Here is a 23,570-nt window from a genome sequence, read left to right as displayed (position 1 = left end):
AAAGGTATACTTTCTTTTTATTAGTTATGAAGTAAACCATCTTTCAAGCTGAATTACATTATGCTTATTACATGATACATAACCACAACCACCAAGCCAATCTGAAAAAAGATAAATTTCATATTTAATTTATTCAGTAAGGAGACATTAAAAATAAAGGTCTCTTGCCCTCTTCTATCCTAGTTCTTACATTTTATTTTTAAACCTGATGTATATTTTGTAACACTAAAGTAATAGCTGTTTCTGTAGTAGAGCTTTATAAGATAATGATTATATATGCAACTAATTTGAGAAAACAGGAAATAAACACCTCACCTGCTGGTTTCTAGCTCATTACCTCCTTTCTCATTAAGACAATAATGCTAGAGAGATTAATGTTTGGTTATGAGTTGAAGACTCAAGTTTTAACATTTTCCATAATATTGAGAAAATTTTCAGTACTATATAATCAAAAGATCAATTCCAAATATACCTGTACATATCTTATAAAAATACACTTAAAAACAAGAATAGGAAAAATTCTAAATACTGGGCCATTACTACACTGCAGGTGAGCTGGCGTTACGAAGAGGCTTTGAGTCCTTTATCATTTTCAGGATATTCTTCCACATCAGAAGAGAACATCAACTCTGGGAGAGAAAATGAACAGATCATACTCAGAATGGTTTCCCAGTAACTCAAAAAGAATTTTACAGCTTAGTTTTAAACAGTCTCTCAAAATATTGACATATTTAATATATATAATAGAAAGCCCTCAAGTACAAATAAGAATTCACGATAATGAAATCTGATTTAAAAGGTAGTGAATGAGAAATGTGTAGGTTTGCATTTAAAAATGCTCAAGTTTTAAATGTAAACCACTGAAAAATAAAACATATATATAATGGAGACAAGATAATAACTCTTACCAGAAAATTTAAGTCACTTAGACAAGCCAGGTCACAAAACAGCGGAAAGGTCTAACTCTGTAGTGCCCACGGCAATATACAATGGAGGGTCGGACACAGACCAAGCATGTGGAACTAACAGGAGGCGTGTGCCAGGATGTCTTAAATGTGTTTCCCTACTTAATCATCACAACAACCCAATAAGCAAAGTGTTATCATCCTCAATTTATATTTACTCTTTTTATCTCCATGGAAATAAAATGTTATATGACTCATATGGACCTAAAAGACAGCAGGATTCTGGAAATATTCAGTAAGTAACATGCGCTTTGTGATTTAGGCTCAATACCACACAAGCCCAGCTGGATCCAGCTTCAATCCCAAACACAGCATAGAATGGTTTATTAGCTGACATTTCTACATTTAAACTATTACTTAGCATACATGTGTAATTTACCAAAATACTAAGAAATAGAGACCTAAGGAATTTAATAAAAGAAAGTCCTTTGACATAAATATTAGATGAAAAATTCTAAAAATGACTAAAAACGATGCTACTAAGTGAAAACAAAAAACAGCAAAATATGTAAAGCCCAAGAGACCTTTAAAAAAAATACTTTAAATAAACCTAAGGGAATAAAGCAACAGAATATTCACTGGAGGAACATGAAAATTCTGATGCAAAAAAGTACATTATGAATAAAAAGCACCAGATTATGTCTTTTGTCTTCATTTTTACAAATGGAAATACTGGGATGATTCTCAATTCTAAGACTTCTGAGGTTGTAATTAGTTGATCAAACTGCAGTGAAAGGCTCAAGATATTTAACCAATCAAGAATAAAATCATAACCAAAGTCCACAAAATACCAGAGACTCAAGGGTGAAACCGTGGAACATCTGCCAAGAAAACAAACGGACACCCGAAACACGAAGATTCTAAAGCAGCACGCTCAAGGACTGTCGGTTTGCTCAGACGACTCCTCTCCTCCTGGTGTTCCAAAAGGAGGCCAGGGACTAGGGATTAGTAAATCCCCCCTTCCACTGGGCACACTAAAGCTGGGATTACTAAATGCTTCATTAGACAATGAAGGGTGAAGAATTTGTGCCAAGTAGAGGAGGAGGTTAAGAATGAATATGGGTCTGACAAAGGCTACACAGTTGAAGCATGATTTATTGCAAACTAAGAGATACTTTGATCAGGAGGAAACGAGGAGAAATGAAGAGCAAAGACTCTACAAAATACCCGAAGGGTTCCAAGAAAAGAAACACCTCTGAAATATAAATACGCACATGGGTGACGCACTTTCTGTAAGTACTTGGAGGCTCCGGCCCTCCTAGACACTCTGTTTCTCTTGGCATTGTTTCCCTACTTTAGTGTCACTTCTCTTAGTTATTTTATTTTAAATAATCTTTTTGTTATCAGACTATCATAATCTATATCCATTAAAAGAACATTTAAAAAATCAACAGATTTCATGATATTCTCTATTATTTATTTTTATTTATTTATTTTTAGAAAGATTTAGTTGAGAGAGACAGGGTGCAAGTGCCCACGAGAGTGGGGGGGAGTGCAGAGGGAGAGAAATTGACTCCCCACTGAGCAATAACCCCAAGATCGTGACCTGACCACTGAGATCACGACCCAAGCTGAAATCAAGAGTCAGACATGTTCAATCAACTGAGCCACCCAGGCGCCCCACTATTTTTTCGTTAATACCTTCGCTAAGATCCATGCCTGGTCTATAAGACAAAAAAAGCCAAGAGAGTCCAACCAGAAGGGCCACCACCAGATTCACCACAATCCACGGCTGGAGCACCTGTTCCTCAACACCTGCTGCCCTAAAGGTATAGAAAATATTCATTAGAAATATCTACATTTGGGTTCATATATTTAAATATAACTATTTAATGAAATTTTAAAAATAGCAGCCCTCGCGTAGAGAAAAAACAAGTAAAGCATGAAATAAATATATCCTATATAATTTCCCTATAAAATAACTATACACAAACATACACACATACACACACACAACCATGGGAACAAAGGTTCAAATTACTGAACTCTAAACAAATCTGCTTTATACATTGACAAAAGTGAAAATTTAGTATTGCCAAACAATTTTTCTAAGTTTCCCTTCCAACTACTGTGATGCTACTCATGCCCCTAGCCACTCCATCAAAAAACACTGCCCCTCTGAGTTTTGTGAATTGGACTCTCAACTTGCCTGTGAGCTTCATGACTGGCCACTGATCTGCAGGGGGCGGCTCTCCCTAGACTGCTCTCTTTCCAGCATTGCTTGGTTTTCAGACTCCGTTCCAGCTACCTACTCCCACTCCTAGGGGATATTAGACTCCCTGATTGGGAGTGGGGGTAGAAGGCTTCTCCAGTTCATTATGTATGACTAATCTTATAACCATAACTTAATAAATCTCAAATAGATTTTTATAAAAAGAATACATTTCGTTAAAAATGCAGGTGTAAGTAAAAATAGTTATCCATTAACCAATGTAATGGGTATTTTCTTGCCGTAATTTTGGAAACAAAAACAGGGCCTTCGATGTTATTTATAAATGAGAAATGTAAAAAAGAGTGAAGGATAAGAATAGTACCATTACTCCCATTGTTGCTGTTATTATTACCATCAACAATTGCTAATGCTACTGTGGATCTTACCAGAGGCTACCATTGACAGAAGAAGGTGTGTAAAGATGGATTCTGTCACTTGTCATTTGCTGACTCAGAGATAATATAAGAGCAGTAAAGTACACTGAGAAAAAGACAAATGAAATTACTAATAATGTATTTTTAACAAACTAGTTTATTTTGAATTTATAGATCACTGTAAGGTCAAAAATAATCTATACTTTGGAGGATGATGACAAAAGAAATTCAACTGATCAATTTCAGTAAGTTAGCTAGCCTTCTCTTATCCTTAAAGAATATGGGTACAGAAAGGTATTTTGAGATGCTCACTATTTCATCATCAGACATTACAAGAACCTAGAAGATATTTTAAGAAATTAAATGACTTACTCAAGGTCTTAAAACTAATTTTATTCCTATTCTCATAACTTAGAACAAAATGTATCCCAAATTATCAAAAAGATACAAAATAGAATTTGTTACTGAAATGCCATGTCAGTTGAATCTGTCTGATATCAAGCAGAAAATATAAAACCAAAATATTAAGAAATATAGAACAAATTCAACTTTTTTTTAATTCAACTTTTAACGGTTATCTAGATCAACCTCTAAAGAAAAATGATTCTATCAAAATTATGTCTATCATGTTTTTTTAACTGGAAATTCCACTGAACATCTGTAAGTAATGTTTATAAGTAGTAATAAAATAAAATCATTCTAAAAGTAAAATTAAACTTTTCCTGGTTCAAAATTACAGTGTTAATTCAAGTATTACACAATTATCAAATGAAAGTATTTACTCACAGAAAGATGCTAAAGCTGTTGGATCCAGGGCAAGGAAATTTCGGATCGCTACTGATGTTTTAGCAAAGTCGATCCTAGAAAATACAAATGCCTCTTGTCACATTGCACTGGTAAACTTCTCACAAAACTGTACTCCCTGGGGACACCTGGGTGGCTCAGTTGTTGGTTAAGCGGCTGCCTTCGGCTCAGGTCATGATCCCAGCATCCTGGGATCGAGTCCCGCATCTGGCTCCTTGCTCAGCGGGGAGCCTGCTTCTCTCTCTGTCTCTGCCTGCCACTCTCTCTGCGTGTGCTTGCTCTCTCTTTCTCTCTGACAAATAAATAAATTAAAAACAAACAAACAAACAAACAAAACTGTACTCCCTGAATTATGTTTTTTCCTTTATTTTTTTTTAAAGATTTTATTTATGGATTTGACAGAGAGAGAGATCACAAGTAGGCAGAGAGCAGGGGAAGCAGGCTCCCTGCGGAGCAGAGAGCCTGATGCAGAGCTCGATCTCAGCACCCTGAGATCATGACCTAAGCCAAAGGCAGAGGCCGCATACATTGTCTATTATTAAGCTTTAAGTAACTACAGTTTATACTAAATACACATGAAAGAGCATCTTATTTACAAAAGCCACATAAAACATTTAACTAGATTAAGCCAACATTGTTTTGGAGTAAGACACTCTAAAGAAACAAATTAAACTTGATCTGCAAAATTTCTTCAGAGTCTACCTCTATTACCCGTATCATCAAGCTACAAGTTGCTATTTTTCTTAATGGGTTGAATTGTGTTTGCAAAGACATGCTGAACTTCTAACCCCTTACTTGGAAATAGGGTCTCTGCAGATGTACTGAGTTCAGATGAGGTCATTTGAAGGCCCTAATTCAATACAACTGGTGTCCTCAGAAGAAGAGACACATAGGGAAGACCACCGTATGACAACGAAGAGGCTGAAGTGATGCACCCACAAGCCAAGGAAATCCAAGGATTGCCAGCAACCTGGAGTTCAGCAAAGGCCTAGAAGAGACTCTCGCACCAGCCCCCCAGAAAGGAACCAACCTGGCTAACACCTTAATTTCAGACTTCTAGCCTCCAGACTGAGAATAAATTCCTGTTGCTTTCAGCCACCCAGTTTGGAGTCAGTTGGCCCTTAAACCACATAGGTTTGAACTGCACAGGTCTACTTGTATGCAGATTTTTTTCAATAAATATAGCACAGTACTGTAAAGGTATTTCTCATGATTTTCTTAATAATTTTTGTTTTTTTCAGGCTTACTTTTTAATTTTTTTTAAAGATTTATTTATTTGAGAGAGAGCAAGCGTGCAGGCACTGTGTGCACACCAGTGTGACAAGGGGCAGGGGGGAAAGAGAATCCTTGAGCCCAATGTGGAGCTCGATCCCAGAATCCTGAGATCATAACCTGAGCTGAAATCAAGAGCCAGCCGCTTCAGCAACTGAGCCACCCAGGCACCCCCTGGCTTATCTTTTTAGAAGAATAGAGTATATAACACATATAGTACAAAAAAATACGTGGTAATTGACTATTTATGCTATTAGTAAGGCTACTGGTCAACAGTAGGCTATTAAGTTCTGAGGGAGTCAAAAGTTATATATGAATTTTTGACTTGCAGGAGGTTGGCACACCTAACCCATGTGATGTTCAAGGGCCAACCGTACTTCATTACAGAAGCCCTAGAAAACTCATTCAAGGGGCACCTGGGTGGCTTAGTGGGTTGGGCCTCTGCCTTCAGCTCAGGTCATGATCCCGCGGTCCTGGGATCGAGCCCCGCATTGGGCTCTGCTTGGCGAGGAGCCTGCTTCCTCCTCTCTCTCTCTCTGCCTGCTTGTGATCTGTCAAGTAAATAAATAAAATCTTTAAAAACAACAATTCATTCAATACCGACAGTCTCACCCATACCTGATTCAGATGATTTAGAAGATATTTGGGGCTATTTTCATTGATTAAATTTGGATGAAATTTTAGACTTAGAGTTGATGCTGGAATGGGTTTAGATTTTAAGGATGCTTTCTGAGTATTCCAACCCCCTTTGCCCTCAACAATCAGAAACAGACTGGTTTTAAAATAAAGTCAAAATAATATTAACATATTATAATTCTATTCTGAAGACTGTCATAGTCAGGACATATTTTGCTCAACATTTCCACCTGAAGAAAAGTTAGAGGGATGTACAGTCACAATAGTCTTACCTGTCAAAAGTTGAAACTGTACTTAGAGCTAAAAGCAAGTAGAGAAGACTCTGGAATGGATATGCTAAGGACTTGTAGTGTTGCAGAAGGTTGGAGAGGTTAGAAAGCTGATCTCCTGCTAGAACATATATGAAAACAATGTTCCACACAGCACAGCCAGCCAAGAAGCCGTGAGAGAAGAGACCAATCATCCTAAGTGGAAAAGGGTTTAATTATTAAAAATGTATTACTAAAGTAAAAAGCTAAAATATTTTTTAAATCTCTTCAAATATAAGAATAAAACTCAACATTTCAAAAAAGTAAAAATGAGCCTTTTCTTAGTATGACACTGACAGGCAGAAGATTTAACTACAATTAAATGTGTTTAAAAATATACATATTGACTATTTTAAGTTGTCCGTTTTTTAAAAACAATATTGGGAAATCAACACCTTAAAAGAAAAAGGAGAGCACATTTGTTTTAAGTCCAACAAAAGCAGCCACCTGAAGGCCCGGTGGACCGAGAGTGCGACGTCTCTGGTTGTCCAGGAAAGCTTCATGTCCATCGACACCTCTATATTTTCTGTGGTCTTTATCAACTCTGAACGATCAGCAGCCTGGAATCGCCCTAAGTACACATTACACAATTATTAACAACTAGCAAGAGACAACCCTGGCCCTGTTTTTATCTTATTTCACACCGTTAGAACCCTGGGACTGAGATTTTGCTGTTTTCTATCTAAAAATTCTCCCTGATCGCGTACCAATTTGAGAAGGCTCTTTTCTTATGCTATCTTTTTATCTTTAGGCAAAATAAAGTCCACATACTTTCCTCTCATCCCAAAACAGATGTTAAAGTAACAGTTTAAGAAATCAATTATATTTAATGAAATACAGTAAAGGAACTTCCCACTCAGAACAAAGTCTGGAAATCTTTAACATGACATAATCTACAGAAGTCTGATTTTGAGACTTTGGAAGTTTATTAAAGTTTAAATGTCAACATGACAAAGATAAGTCAATCTCTGAAAACCTTTAAATTTCTTAGGAAAAGATGCCAGTGTGTGCGGCATGGCATTCTGTGATGACAGAGAAGAAAAAGGTTGTTTCACAAACTTGAGAAGACTGTTGTGACAAGTATCAGTCCGAGTGCCAGCACAGCCGCCCCATGTGCACAGAGCTTTCCCCTCGTCCTGGTCACCAGGCTCCTTCTTGCAGATCTACCAATGGACCTCAGGAAGGAGGGAAGGTTCCATTTCAATTATCTTTGCCAAATCTGGCTGTCAAGTATTTGGGAGGATGAAAGAGGTGTAACACCTTATTTTCCCTAAGAAAAGACAACTTCTGGGCAGACAACAGGTGTCTTTTATGTGGTCAGTTATCCCAGTAGGGAAGTTGCTGAGCTGAGGCAAACAGGAGTAAAAATGAGGACTGAATGATGCTGCTTAGTAATCAGACTATAAAAAAATAGATCTTGCTTAAAAATGAGGATTGAGTGATATGGCTTAAAAACAGAAGTAAACTAAATAGCAACACCATATACTAGTCAAAGCACGTGACCAGAAGCCATGAAACCTCCACTCAAGTCCCAGTTCCGCACTAACAAACTGTGAGACCCTGGCGAAGGCAGCCTCCTGGGATCAGAAGTTTCTCATTGGCTAAGAACTTGAAGATCCCTTAGATGACATCTTACAGAGCAGAAATTCTAAAATGGTAGAGATGAAATCGAAATTGTAAATTTTTAGAACTAATGTTTATGGCTCATTGAGTTCTTTAGGCAGCATACTCATAGTATATCCATGGGCTACATATAGTTGTAATCATGCTTTATGTATGTTTTTCTTAAACACTGAAAATGCAGTCTTATAATCCATGCACACTATATAATGTCAGAACTACCTTCCAAAAGAATCTGGAGCTATAAGGTTGTAATTCTTATTTAATAATATGTATCTTCTCTCATTTATTTTTAGTTATAAAATTTGTATCATTACTTGCCCCACCACCACCACCACCACTAATTGTGAAAAACGGATAAAGTACAAGAATAAGGGAATGGATTAAGTGGGGATTGGGGGCGGATTTTCTAAATCACCCACAATCCTATAACCCAGAAATAACCAGCATTAAATTTTTGGCACATTTCCTTCTAGTCTTTGGTCCTATACATTTTTCTGTAGTTGAGATCAAACTACATATGTGTGTGTTTTTCATTAAATCTTCCTACAAAATGAAAAATTCTCCCTAAACATTATTTTAATGGTGCAGATTTTATTCTATAAATATACCATATCTGACTGAAATCGTACGCCTTCTATTTTATATTTATGTTATTTACAGTTTTCACTCTCAAGAATATGACGATCAGCTTTGTGTATAAATTTTTGTCCATATTTTTATTTTATCCCTAATTCCGATCTCCAGAAATATAATTCCTAAATCAAAGGATACCCTTGTGTAAATCCCAGAAAGCTCATGCTCCAAAGCTGGAATGACTTACGGCTTTTTTCCACAAACACTTTGCCTACAGGCTGGCTAACTCCAGTGGGTGCAGTGAATACGGACTGTTGTTCTGGGCCACTTCGCTCGTCAGTAATTATGTCTTCATCTTCAACACCTAGCTCATTGGCATACTGTAATTCTGCTGGCTGGGTTTTCCTGTCATCAGGAAGAATGTAAGAAAAACAGATTACTGTTGAATTTTTACAGACCCACATACCTGTATAAGAGTCTTGGATTGGGAGTTGAGAAATTTGGTTTTTACTTAAATGGATCTGTTCTTAACTGTTATGTGCAGTAAGTCACATACATTTATGTGGGCCTCGGTTTTCTCATCTGGAAAATGAAGTGACTGAATTAGACTTATAAGGTTCTTTCTAAACTTAAAATGGTAGGATTCTATATAAATAATGATCACAATATACAGGGTTATTTCTTTTTTTTTTTTTTTTTTTTTAAAGATTTTACTTATTTATTTGACAGAGAGAGATCACAAGTAGCCAGAGAGGCAGGCAGAGAGAGAGAGAGGAGGAAGCAGGCTCCCTGCTGAGCAGAGAGCCCGATGCGGGACTCGATCCCAGGACCCTGAGATCATGATCTGAGCCGAAGGCAGCGGCTTAACCCACTGAGCCACCCAGGCGCCCTACAGGGTTATTTCTAAAGACAAACCATAGTGTTATATAATTCCCAGTGTACTTTTTTAAACTATGCCATTCTATTTTATCCACAACTTAATTTTCTGTACTAAACTACACACTTTTATTTATTGCTGAAATAATCATAACCTGAATTCTATTAATATCAGAAACTATATCACAATAGCCTACTTTATTAATATTACCTTCAAATTTCAGTATCTTGCACATTTAATTTTTTCTACTTATGTAATATTTCTCTTGATGTTCCTCTTTTTTAGAGAGAGCTCCTAGGGTCCTTAATTAAATACAGTATCTTACTTCTTTGGTTGCTTACTCTCCTCAAATTTATCATTAGTTGGTTTAACTGATATTTTTGTAATCCCACTTATCTTAAAGTGTTTAATAAGACTTAATCAAAAGGTACCTCTGAATTAAGTAGCACAGTATCCCTGAAGAATATTTAGAAGAACAACTAAATTCTTACTTTGTCTTCCTTCGAGGTTTTTGAATAACTGTCTCTTCAGCCGGCTCCACATCAATACCATTTTCATTTCTTAATAAAGACGAAGTCTTCTTTTGGGTTAAGGAAGTCTCCAATTCTGAAAATAAAGTAGATTAAATTTTCAAATGTCTATCATGCAAAAAGAAAAGTAATATATAAAAATTTTATGACAAGGTAACTTTAAAAATTTTAATGAGGCCCCAATTTTTTCACCACTTTACTAATTTTTATAATTTTATACCTCTAAACACCAAAAAAATTGAAATTGTAATGCCAAAAAATATAGAAAAAATTAAATAATCCAATACACAGAGCACTAGGAGAGACCCCAGATTACCTGCAGTTCACCCAAAGGACTCCTGGGATTCAGAAGTCATTATAATCACAAGTCCTTACAGTCAGTTACAGTTATTAGAGGGAAATGACATAAAGCAAAATCCGCAAAAGGAAAAGGCATATAGAGACAAGTCCAGAAGGAACCAGGTATAAGCTTCCAAGAGTCCGTTAATGGAGTCACATAGGATGTGCTAATTCCTCCAGCAACAAGCTGACATGTGTGACTTTCTCTACCAGGGAAGCTCATTACGAACTCGGCACCCAAGGCTTTTAGTGGCACCTAAACACAGAGGCACCCCCTGCCTCACACACACCAAAATTCTAGACTCTCAGAAGCAAAGCAGGTGCTCAGCATAAATCATATTGTGTACACAAATGCACAGTAAATCGTCCTTATAATTTAGGGAAGTTTTATATCAGTGTAGGAACTATTTACCAGCCAAGTTCCAGAAGCCAGTAAAGAGGTAGCCTTGCAGGCAGGCCTTTCTAATGAGAGCAGTTTCAGGCCTGCTATGTTCACTCCTTCCTGAGCACAGGGTATCAAGTTTAAGTAAGTCAATGGAGACTCCTCAGATGCTAGCTAATTCATCCCATCTGAAAATACTGGCAATGGCTTCCTGGAATGTCCTCAAAGCCCCAAAATTCTATTTTAATAAAACACTTACAGCTAAAATTGGAAATACAATAGAAGCTGAGCCTACCATAGTCATCCCAGAACAAAACAAAGTAAAATCAAAAACACAGAAACCTATAAATCTCTACCTGCAAAGATGGGTGCATTCTGGAATGACCATGACAGGTGCTCTTTGGCCCAGAACTTTGTTGGGTCCTGAGTTTTCTAAAAATGGTCAACTCTTTTCTGTAAATACATTTTTCGTAAATTGTGAAACTAGGTACTGGTAGCCATCTTGATTTTCACATTTGTACCCTCACTGAATTAACTAAGACGGTAGTTTTAATTCAACTATTTACTGCCAGTAATGAAATAAACCAAAACTATCTGAGCATCGTTTCTCTCTTTTTCCTCTCTTCTGCCCAGGCACTGGAGGATCCCACTTCATCTTGTCTCTAAAAACTGAGCTCCATCCTATGGACTTTCCAGTTTCTGCCCTCTCTTCCTGTAATTCTTTCATCCAATCAGGACTCACTATTTTCTAAGAGACTAAGTAATTGGTCAAGGAAATTATTTTGTAACCAATCATTCATCAGGGACTGATGTTAGTAGGAAAGAGCTAATCTCCCAATCTTTATTCCGTCCCTTTATTTTACTCAAATGAAACCCACTGTCTTTCTTCTAATTACTACATAAGTCATAATGTTCAGTGTATGAAAAATTAATAAACTATAAATGAAGAAAGGAAGACAATAAAAATCATCCTTAGGGGCACCTGAGTGGCTCAGTTAGTTAAGTGTCTGCCTTCGGCTCACATGATTCCAGGGTCCTGGGACAGGGCCCCACAACAAGCTCCCTGCTTAGCGGGGAGACTGCATCTCCCCCTCTCACTGTTGCTGCCCCTACTTGTGCTCCCTGTCAAATAAGTAAATCTTTAAAAAAAAAAAATCATCCCTAATTCTTCCTTCCAAAAAATCTAACGCTGTCAACACTTTGCTATATCCTTCCATTGTTTTTACTATATATATGGATGCACATACATGTGTTGTGGGTAGAATTGTGTCCCCCCTGACAGGTACGTTCAAGTCCTAACCCACAGTCCCTGCGAATGAGACTTCATTCGGAAATAAGGTCTCTGAAGCTATAATATATTAGGGTGAGATCATGGTGGATAAGTATGGGCCTGAAATCCAATGACTCGTATCCTTACAAGAAGAGCAAAATATGGGGGCACCCGGGTGGCACAGTTGGTTAAGCAGCTGACTCTTGGTTTTGGCTCAGGTGGTGATCTCACATCACAAGATCGAGCCCCGCATCAGGCTCCACACTCAACATGAAGACTCTCTCTCCTCTCTCTGCCCCTCCCCCTGCATGTGCACATGCACTCTCTCCCTCAAATAAATAAATCTTAAAAAAAAAAAAAAAAAGACCAAGATATGGACACAGAAGCACATGGAAAGACGTGAAGACAGAGGTACAAAATGGGGTTAAACTGCCACAAGCCAAAGAACAGCAAGGACTGCCAACAAGCACCAGAAGCTAGAAGAGGCGAAGACGGATTCTTTCCTAGAGGCTTCAGAGGGAGAGTGGCCCTGCAGACACCCTGATGTCCGACTTCTTTCCTATCAGACAGTAAATTTCTGTTGTTTTAAGATACTCTGTTAATGATAATTTCTTATGGCACCTGGGAAATTAATATAACATATTTTATAAAAATAGGATCCTAAAAAAGAAAAAAGATCCATTGATATATACTATTATATGTGGATGATGACTCAACAGTACATTACTTATGGTTTTCTACGTCACTATTTCACCTTAATCCTTTTAACAGGGGACACCTGGGTGGCTCCGTTGGTTAAGCGTCTGCCTTTGGTTCAGGTCATGATCCTGGGGCCCTGGGATCGAGGCCCGGCAGGGAGCCTGCTTATCTCTCTCCCTCTCCCTCTGTGTGTGCTCTCTCTAGCTCTCACCCTCTCTCAAATCAATATATATATTTAAAACAAAAAACAATCCTTTTAACAGGTGCTTGGTTTCTATTCAATAGATCTGACTTACTTAGCCAGTATCACTTTGTTAGCTATTATTGGTTATTACCAGTTTCTACTCTTATAAATAAAGTTGCAGTCAACATCCTTTAATTATGGTAGCTATTGTCATTACTTCTATTCCTAAAAGTTCAGACCAATTTATGCTCCTATCAGCAGTATACAAATGCACTTCTTTTGCATCAACACTTACCTATCACTTTTGAATTTTATATGCTGAAAAAACCATTGCCAATTGATGGTATTTTGTTTACCTTGTGAGTAGTGCCTGGGACAATGTAAGACTCAATAAATGAGGACTCTTCTTTCATTGTATTATTGTTAATACCGAATCTATCCTTACTCTGCTAATCTGAAATGTCCATTTTTATCATATACTACATTTTTATACACACCAAGTTCTGAACTTTCTCTTTTAATCCTGAATTTGTATCCCTTCCCTGACAATATATGGACATATGACCGAAAGAGACCGCCTACAGTGTTCTTGTCTTAAGCTACTGGAATTACTCTAATAGTAAAAATTTTAATAAAGAAAAAAAAAGGGATGTGGGTGGAGAAAAATGGGAACATAGACGTTTTTAATCCTACCCCCAAAATCACAGCTACTATTACAACCTAACCTTGGTTTCTTCACATACCAAGAGGTAGCCTTGTCCTCTTCTGTCTCCTCTGAACAGGAGCTTCTTCTGGATGCTCTGTGGATTCTTTAGTCGGCGGCTCACCGCCCTCAGATGGCCTGTGAACAGCAGTCTGAACAAGGCCTTCCAAAGAAGCACTACCTACAGAAAAGCAGAGTGGAAAAACACAGGACAATTTGAGCCGAGATCACTGAGTCTCAAAAAGATGAAAAGAAGAGAACTGGAATGCTTCCTAAGTGATGACAACTTTGTTAACGCTTTGCCTATAAGAACTGGTCTTAACCTACACTCGTATCACAAGTTATAATAAATTCAGTACTTGCTACATCAAATCAATCATCAAAGTTTCTTTTTACTATATCACTACATACAAATCCTGGTATTTTCACATCTTAAGACTTGTGAGAGGCAGCAGGTAGAGTGAAAGGACCAGTTAGAACTGAGGCTTCAAGCCTGAGTGACCAGGAGAGTGGGGAATCCCATTAACAGAAATCTATGAGAGGTAAAAACTGATATACTGCTGAAGGTAATGATTTAGAACATGCTACGTTTAAGTCACCAATAAAACATCCAGGATTACTAGTGGATTAACAAAGACAAAAAGAAGTTCACAGAACCTACTCAATACAGAACCTCCAACACCTGGATGATATGGCCCTGCCTTCAGACTCTTGCTCTAATGAAGAAATGGTCTCACTAAAATGAGGGATCCAAGGACCTTGTGTGCAGTAGTATCCCATTCAAAGGTCTGGAACCAATCATAGCCTAAGACAATTTATGTTGTCTAGGGATTAAAGACCAAAGAGTCCACGAATGGTATAGAAGTAAGAGTTTAAGTGGCACAATCCTTTATTCCATGAATGCTTCTAGACACTCTTCAAGCTGTCCACAACCTTAGTCCTCACCAGCACTAGGAATCCCATTACTTTAAACTGACCTTGATTCTATCCTCAACAGAGCAATTACTTGGGACTGCTAGGACCTTGCTTCTCCCTGATCTGTGATATCTGTCATTCCTGAAGTCCTGGAAAGACTTGTGATCCCACACAAAAAAGAGCAACATCTCACCTGGTGTGTTCTTTGTTTTGGGCTTCTTTTTCTTAGGACGACTAAGTGGAATATCACCTATAAAACAGAAAAACAACAACAACAACAGAAAAGTCTGCCTAAAATTCGATGCAGAAAACAGTCAAAAGGAACTTTTAGTAGGGAAGACCCTTCCCTCTCTTCCCGAGGTCCAGCCAACTTTAGGTCTTCAGGTCTCTCTTCCCTAGGTCCAGCCTACACATTAGGGGAAGAAGATAAGAAAATGACAAATTCAGGGGGTGCCTGGCTGGCCTAGTTGGTAGAGCAAGTGACTCTTGATCTCAGAGTCCAGGGTTCAAGCCCCATGTTGGGTGTGGAGCCTACTCAAAAAAAAAAAAAAGAAGAAGAAGAAATTGACAAAGTCAAAGAAAGCCTAAAGCAAGGTGCCAGTACCTCAATGTTGGTCAATAATATTAGAAACTGTGACATTTCTAATATCAGAAAAGTGGGCTCACAAAATACTCATCTGATCCCCTACACTTCCTGCGGAGGCCTGTGACTGGTTTGGGCCATATACTGTGAGCAGAAGCCAATCTGCCAAAACATTGAAAGAGCCAGATTTTTCTTCCTTTGCTGAAGCATGATAAGATGGCAGAAGCGCAGAATGAAAGCAGCCTGAATCACGACAGAATTAGTGAAGAGTGGTGAAAGACAGTTGCCCTGGATTGCTGCCACAGCGAACTCTGCATTAACCAGAAATAACCTTGTATGATATTAAATTGGAGATTTTGAGGCTAATATAGCATAACCCAGTCCATCTTGATTAAATGAGACAAAAGAAAATGTTGTCTCTATTACAGAACTATAAATTAGCCAGTGGTTATGTTCTAGGTGACTCCATTCAAGAATGAGCCAAATATCAATCATACAACTAGTGTTATATATCAACCCTTATTTAAAAAAAAAGGGAGTCATAAGAGATTATTTTGATAAAAGAATATTGCAATATTATAAATTATACCATTCAGATTAAACTTTAAGAAAAACATTAAGGAAAAAAATTAATTTTTTAACTCCAAATTTTAAAAGTTTTACATTAAGAGTGAACTAACTCACCTTGATTAGCACTTTATAAGCCACCGACCCAATTTAATTAGGAAAAGACAAAAAAAAGAAACTATTAATTAGAAATCTATTTTAATGTCAGACTGATTTAATTGATGTCATTATAAATTTAAAATAAAATAAGGTTTCACACAGCTAGTTTATAAACTAGCTTATTCTTTATAAATAAAAAGCTCATAAAGCTAACAAAATAACAAAATAATCCTAATATTTTCTGAACTTACATATACATATTTCCTACTGTCTATTCATAAAGTGGATTAAGCAGATTAAGAATTCTTATTTTGTCACTGATTAAAATCAGCTTAAGCTCTGAGGAAACTATTCTAGCAAACAAAAGAGGATCAAAAGTCTGATAAACAAGACATTAAAACATTCAAAATGGATCCATTATCTTACTATGTTGACATTCAGGCTTTGAAACAAAACATTTAATTACAACCATTATCCTAATATTCAAGGATTTTTTTTTTACCTTTGAACTTTTTTTTTTACCTTTAAACCTTTAGGAAGACTTTTCAAGAAGTCTTTTCTGAATTATTATAATTTTGCAATGATACTAGTCAATTTTTGCACTTTATTCATTGTGCATTTTTAAAACTCAATAATAAAATTACTGTAACTTATTTTTACCTTGGCACAGGTGGAAGGGCTCGTGGAGGACGCTACGGGGAGAAGAAAATTATAAGTAAAAATCTCAAAACATCTTTACTTCATTACATCAAATCTTTTGCTAACCCTGTTCATCAAATGAAACCTAGGAAGTACTTAGGAGAATCAGATGGGCAATTCTAAACTTGTCCTAGCATTTCTAAATTTCATATAAAATTCCTTCCTTCCTACACTCCTTTCTATCCAGAGGCCAGGCTCTGTTCAAAGGACTACAGATCCATTAATGGACAAAATAAAGAAATCCCTGCTTTTATGGTACTTCCGTCGTACTGATTAAGTATTAGAGGACACACACACACACACACACACACACACACACACACACGGATGTGGAGTGCTTCTTCGGTTTAGGGAAAGTCTCTCAGAGATACTTGACCCGAGGCCTGAATAAGAAAGGAGAAGAAAGGAGACAAAGGGGAGCAAATACAAAGTCTTTCGGGAGAGATAAAAGGTTTCAGATAAAAGGCCAGCAAGGCTGTGGCACAGTTACTAACGGTAAGCATAGATAGGGCCAGATAAATTAGGCTCTTGAAGACAAAAGGGGAAGATTCCAGATTTTGTTTTAATTCAATAAGAAGCCAATGGAGGTTTTTAACCCACACAGTAACAGACTTAAAAAACAAAACAAAACAAAACAAAAAACCCTCAATGTGAATACAGCATAAGGAATGCGTTTTAGGGCAGAGAATTTAAAAAAACACATACACCCTACATGAAAATTTGTGTTTGCAGTTCAGAGAGATTACAGTTGAGAAGCATTCTGAAATCTTTCAAAATAAAATACTAGCAGAAATGCCTTGAAAATCCGTGTAATGTTCCAAGTGTCTCACGCTGCTTGCAGAGGACACGGACTCCAAAGGGTTCCACTGCAGACACTCCTAGTTCGGTCTACGAGCGACCCGTTTAGCAATCCGTTCGTTCGGTGGATGAATACCAATGCTACGAGGTCAGGACAAAGCAGGCTGTCTTAACACTATCCGGTCGTTAAAATTACAACTGGAAAAGAACAACAGTCCTAAAAAGAACTACGGCAGAGATGCCACGGGTCGCGTTCTCTGCAAGGATTCAGTCCACGCGACACTTAACCATTTCAAAAGTCCCGCAAAAACGACGTGTCACCCAGCCACAAGGACAACCTTTGAGCCCTCAAAAGTCGGACGGCTCACCTGAACCCCAAATCCTAATAATTCAGCTCTAACTAAGGCTCGCTTACCACCTGCTTCTTTCCCATTCTGTCTAAAGCCGGGCTTCCCCGCAGCCGCCGGCCGCCGAGCGCCGGGAGCGCACAGCCCGCCCCCCCCGCCCCGGGCTCCTGCCCGGCCTCCTGCCCGGCCAGCGACGCGCAGGCGCCGTGCGACATCGGACTGCGCGGCGCGGGGGGCGGCGACGCTCCGCCCCTTCCCTGCGAGAGGCGGGTGAGCGCCGGCTGCGGGAGCCGGTCGCGCCTTTGCGGTCTAGCTCTGCGGGAAAGGGGACGTCGGAGTCGGGGCTGACATGCCCGGGAAGAGATTCCAGGGGGCGTCGGGGAGCAACCACGGTTCTACCCATGGTTTCCCCAGTGGCCGCAGTGATGGGTTCGAGGGAGGCGGGAAAAGACCATGATGAAAAGCCTCCACTCGGAAACTGCGGTCTGTCCTGGGTGGCTAAACGCCCACGGCAGGAGTCCGCAGGGCAGGCCTCGCTGGCTGTCCCGGGACACGCCGGGGCGGGGAAGGCGACCAGGAGAGGCGTCGTCATAGCAACACGGACCTCAGGCCCCCGGCAACTTCACGCCCGCGTCCTGGCCTCGGAACGAACTGGAAGCGCCCGCTCGGGTGCAAGCCTGTGAGCACCGAGGGGGCGGACGCGCAGACACCACGAGCGGGGCTCTCCCTCGGCGACCCCCAGCCCTGCGCACCGGGCCCGCCCCGGGGGCAACCGAGGCGTCAGGGCAGCACCCTCCGTCTCCGCCACTTCCCGTGGCCGCAGCGCCCCTCACCGCTCACCGGGAGGGCCTCCAGCCGAAGCCCCGAGTCCGCCCTCATGGCGCTCTCCCCGCCGGCCTCTGTCGGCGCAACCGCCGGCGCCCCGAGCCTGGCTCCCCGCGCCCCCGCCTCCGGGAGCTGCGAGCGGCGGGGACGTGCCCGCGTCTGGTTCGGCGGCAGCTCCGCGTCCCGCGCTCCGCCGGCCTCCGCCGGGCCAAGCCCCGCCCTCCGAGGCGTCAGCGTTAGGAGGCGCCGGGTGAGCCCGGCGGAAGCTTCGTGGAATCGCTCTTTTCCAGCGGTGACGTAATGAATCCGGGAGGCCGCCGAGGGCGGGGAGAGACGAGGTACCGCTAAAATCCAAGCTTGACGCTCGTACCAAGAACGGATGGTCAGCAAGGCCAGGAATGCCTGGAAGAACCGAACCAGGAGCTGATAATCACTAGAACCAGAAGGTCTGGAAGGCTAAAGATCAATTAAACTCCTTTAAAAGTGGAGCAAACTGTCCGATTCTCCAGACGCTGACTCTTCTATGCCCGACAGCATTCTGCTGTCTAATCTCAACAAAAGACCCTTCCACTGCGTGAACATAATAAGCAGTAAGCACCCAGCTGACGCCTGCCAGACTGAGTCTTCCTCCAACTAGGCACTCACTGACTGACTTGGCGTTTGGTTCTTTAACTTCTTACCCTGTATCTCGTTTATTGTGTGACTTTGTATTTTTTATGTGGCGTATGTGAAGCCAAGTTAAACGGGTAGTGAAATGTCATTCAATATGGAATACTACACCTGTTAGAATTCTGTAAACCTGCTTTATGAATGAATAAAGTTGACATTGTGGAAAGACACAACTCATGCACAGCCTTTGTAGGGTGGTAGAGACGCCCGCCACCCCCCCCCCCCAAGCCCAATATTTCAGGATGGGTATATATGGACACAGACAAATAACAGATTTCTTCCAGTTGTGTGTGTGTCTGCCTGTCTGTGTGTTGATACGGGCAGTTCTCAAAATTTCGCCAATTGCTTATCCACCATCTCTGTAATCAAGCTTGGAAAAGCTTTTTCTCAAAACAACATAGTTGTTGTATTAAAACAACAAGTTCATGTATTATTAAAAGTGACTTAATTTTCTTTGATTGGGTTTGGGGGGTTGGGTTTAATTTTTTAAAGATAATCACTTTAAGCAAAAAATAAAAAATATTTTGAAGTATGCACTTAGTTTGTTTTATAGTTAAAGAGATTGGAGGGGTAGAGGGATGCTGTGGGTATGGGGAACATTAGAAAATGATGCAGAAGACAGATACAGGGGCAGCGAGATTGACTGGAAGTCTCAAGACCTAGGAAAGAAAAAAAAAGACTTCCTGGAATAACATTCTCATCTTGTGCTTTTCTCAGATATGAGTCTCTAGGACTAAAGTCAATTGCCCTTTCCTAATTTAGGCATGATGTGGATATTGGCTTTTAGGCAAATTAATGATTGTTACAACTCTGATCAGAAGAATAAATTTTTCCTTGTAGAACTGATGTATAAATGATGACGGCAGTGCCATTTCTATAAATTTTCATGTTAGATGTGAAATGTGTATATTAACTCTTTTTTCTTACCGAGTCAGTCAAGTAGGCACTTTTTGGAAAAGCCATTTTCATAAAACAGAAATTTCATGAGGTTAAATACAGTTTCTGGAATTAAGTACTACTTATTTTATTTAGGGAAGCTCTCTTATCTGAATTGTACAAAGACCATACAAAATCTATAAAAGGTTTTCATACTCAGTGGCTTAACATTGTTTGTATTCTTATCATTGCTACATATGAGGAAAAGGAAAACATTTTTTTCCTGAAAGCCAAGAAGGTAACTCTATATGTATACAATGCAATTGTTTTTTCAAATAAGATTAATTAATAAATTGCACCACGTTTACATCTGCAGATGCTATAATGGGGGCAAATCCTACTGTTTCAGATTGCAGCTGTTACTCCAGAGCTCTGTAGTAGAGGACTATTGTTAAAACTCCAGCATTAAGCAGGAGGCCTTCCTTAAGACTCAGTATCTGAGGAAATCCATGTTGCCGGTACCCACTGAGGCTCCTCCTGAGCCTTCTGAATGGCAGACACCAGCTGGGCACATGCATCTTGCAAGTTGTCATTCACAATCACGTGATCAAAAAATTGGCCAAACTGTGCTTCCATTTTTTGGGCTAAATCCTCCATCTCTTGTAGATCTTCATCCTTTATGACAGGTAGAAAAAATATGGATAGCACAGACTTAATGAGATAAATAGAAATGATACACAATTTGTTTTGCTGTGACGTTCAGTTGTGAAGCTATTGATAAAAATACTTAGGTCAAATAAATGTCTTATATTCTAAACCTCAAATTTTATGTTTTCTATTTTTGGCCTTACTTAATGTTTCCCTGGTCAAGGTTTTGCAAAACAAAGAAATGGTAGCCAGAACAAGCCCTTCAACTTCCCATTTGGACTTAAATTATCTTATTCTATTATCTAAACACTCGAAGCTTTCAAACTGTATAAAACAAAACAAAACAAAAAAAGAAAGGAAAGAAAGAGAAAGAAAAAGGAAAAGGAAAAAAAATTATCAGTTGAATTTATAACTTATACATAAATTTCAAAGATGGACTTTTATAAGGTAAAATAACAGCTCCTGAAATTAAATACTGGTAAGAATGACATTATTTTGCCACTTTTAGCACGAGTATGGTATGATATGGTTCTATTGAATTAGATATACCCTAATTGTCCTTTGCTTCATGATGACATGACCTAATTCACCTTTAATATTGTCTATTTCCACTATTATGAAATGCTCATTTAGTGAAGGTCAGCTGACCTTCATTTGGCACTATGCATTAATCTCATTGCTGTTATTTTCTTATTTGTCCACAACAATTAAAATAGTACAACTTGTTGCCTGTACAATCATAAACACATATACAAATGCAAGCACTGAAATGTTGTGACAGTACTCCTTTATCAGATGACCATACTTGTGACCCAGAAACAATTTTGTTAATTTGTTTAGATCACCATAAAAATGAGAACACAATTGTAAATGCCCATAAAATTCAGAGAATATATCCATGGATTCCACTGTCTAAAATGCAAACTAAAGAATCAGACTTTCATAGAATAATCACAAGAAGTATGAAGATAGAATTAATAACAAGGGATTATATAAATATACCTCTTGCTCACTTCAGCAGCACATGTATTAAATTGGAAACAATGCAGATTAACATAGTCCCTATGCAAGGAAGACAGGCAAATTTGTGATGCATTCCATATGTTTAATTTCAGTTTTATAAGATGAGAAAGTTCTAGAGATCTGTTTCACAATGTAAACATACTTAACACTACTGAATTGTACAGTTAAAAATGGTTAGGATGGGGGGAGTGTAGGTGGCTCAGGTGATAAGTGTCTGCCTTTGGTTCCAGTCATGATCCCAGGGTCCTGGGATCAAGCCCCACATCAGGATCCCTGCTCAGCGGGAAGCCTGCTTCTCCCACTCCCCCTGCTTGTGTTCTCTCTCTCTCTCTGTCAAATAAATAAATGAAAATCTTTTTAATAAGGAATGGTTAGGATGGGTAAGTTTTATGTTTTATGTGTTTTTTAACATACACACACGCACGCACACACACACATACACAAAATAAGTGAATGTAGTATCTTGATCTAAGTGATGGTTATCTGGCTTCAGGCACACATAAAAATTCATTGAGCTGCTACATGTAAGATTTATACATCTTGCTGAATGTTTATGATGTTTTAAAATAGTTAGGGTGGATTTAATTTTTAAAAAACTGGAAAAAATTACCTATTCTAGGAAGAATTCACTTATTAATCCCACCTGTCTTAGGCCCTATATAATTTCCATCATCAATACATGTTTGCATTTAGAAATACATTTTATATAGATCCCTCATATTACAGATAAGATATATTCACTACAGAATTTTTAAATTTTTTTTTAAGATTTTATTTATTTATTTGAGAGAGAGACAGTGAGAGAGAGCATGAGCGAGGAGAAGGTCAGAGAGCAAAGCAGACTCCCCATGGAGCTGGGAGCCTGATGTGGGACTCGATCCTGGGACTCCGGGATCATGACCTGAGCCGAAGGCAGTCGTCCAACGAACTGAGCCACCCAGGCGTCCCTCACTACAGAATTTTTAAAAAGAGGAGCAGAGGGAGAGGGAGAAGCAGATTCCCTGCTCAGCAGGCAATGGGGTGGGGGCTCATTCCCAGGACCCGGATCATGACCTGAGTTGAACACAGACACTTAACCGACTCAGCCACCCAGGCTCCCTCTTCATTCTTTAAAGTAAATTCTCAAACTTTTTCATACACTGAATAATGAAACATTAATGTCAATCTTATGCACACCCAATTTCCATGTGGTTTTGCAAACTGTGGTGGGAGTTTTTTTTTTTTTTTAAGCTAAATAAGAAAAAAGAAAAAAATAAGAGCAGCATCATAGCATTTATTAAACTTTATTTAATATCTACAAATCATGTCCAGTAAAAAGGGTAAATCATAAGGGCATTTTTAATTAGAAACAAAAATCACATTCCTTAATATAGGGATGTTGTAGAAACAATATGGTGAGTTTTTACTAGGAAAAATATATATATTCATCTATTTCTTCTGTATCTTACCTTGAACTTCATGTCCACAAAGTAGTCTGTAATGATCTTGGCATTTTTTCGAGATTGCTTCATACGGCTCATACTAGATGGCTTTATAAATATGACATAGGGCTTCAGTTCTTGGGTTCGAGCTAACTGAATACCCTACACAGAAAAATTAAGTGCACATTTAAAAATAGAAGCCTTAAGTTCTTAGAGTCAACACAAATGTTCTCAAAATTTCTAAGAACAGAAATCAGTAATTATTTTTAGCTAATTTATTTTTATTTATTCTCCTTTGCCCCCAAGTCCTCAACTCTAAAAATAAACATTTTAATAAGAGAGCGGGTTC

At 38.9% G+C, this 23,570-nt stretch overlaps 2 protein-coding genes across 5 annotated transcripts in view; both read right to left on the bottom strand.

Annotated features, from left to right (window-relative positions):
* TMEM237 (transmembrane protein 237) lies at window positions 1-18,795 on the bottom strand. 4 transcript variants are annotated; one of them, XM_082688912.1, is made up of 13 exons: window positions 18,600-18,795; window positions 16,576-16,607; window positions 15,934-15,944; window positions 14,860-14,916; window positions 13,792-13,932; window positions 10,136-10,250; window positions 9,015-9,172; window positions 7,019-7,142; window positions 6,536-6,727; window positions 4,338-4,411; window positions 3,564-3,657; window positions 2,607-2,728; window positions 1-629 (listed from the first exon to the last, which is right to left on the bottom strand). In XM_082688912.1, the coding sequence occupies exons 1-13, from the start codon at window positions 18,636-18,638 to the stop codon at window positions 562-564; spliced, it is 1,227 nt and encodes a 408-aa protein (XP_082545038.1). In that variant the 5' UTR covers window positions 18,639-18,795; the 3' UTR covers window positions 1-561. The 4 variants fall into 4 exon arrangements, 2 of the variants coding, with proteins under 2 accessions (XP_082545038.1, XP_082545037.1); XM_082688911.1 differs by lacking the exon at window positions 18,600-18,795 and adding an exon at window positions 17,828-17,989; XR_014300120.1 differs by lacking the exon at window positions 3,564-3,657.
* A 1,386-nt stretch (window positions 18,796-20,181) lies between these two features.
* The window catches only part of MPP4 (MAGUK p55 scaffold protein 4), a 36,533-nt gene continuing 33,144 nt past the window's right edge, over window positions 20,182-23,570 (bottom strand). Inside the window, exons 19-20 of the mRNA XM_082689469.1 lie at window positions 23,249-23,383; window positions 20,182-20,804 (exon numbers count right to left, since the gene is read on the bottom strand). Of these exons, the coding sequence (XP_082545595.1) occupies window positions 20,613-20,804; window positions 23,249-23,383 (327 nt within the window). The 3' untranslated portion in view covers window positions 20,182-20,612. The remainder of the gene's footprint in view (window positions 20,805-23,248; window positions 23,384-23,570) is intronic.

This window comes from Mustela nivalis, assembly GCF_964662115.1.
Source record: "Mustela nivalis genome assembly, chromosome: 11".
NCBI lineage: Eukaryota > Metazoa > Chordata > Mammalia > Carnivora > Mustelidae > Mustela > Mustela nivalis.
The sequence above is the reverse complement of the archived record's forward strand: the minus strand, read 5'-3'. Positions and strand labels throughout refer to the sequence as shown.

Coding starts and splice junctions, on each gene's coding strand:
- TMEM237 (XM_082688911.1), bottom strand. CDS start 17,974: ATGTCGCACGGCGCCTGCGCGTCGCTGGCCGGGCAGGAGGCCGGGCAG. Junction 7,143..9,014: donor AGTGTTTGTGGAAAAAAGCC/GTAAGTCATTCC, acceptor ATGTGTACTTAG/GGCGATTCCAGGCTGCTGAT. Junction 4,412..6,535: donor ACAGTTTCAACTTTTGACAG/GTAAGACTATTG, acceptor TGTATTTTCTAG/GATCGACTTTGCTAAAACAT.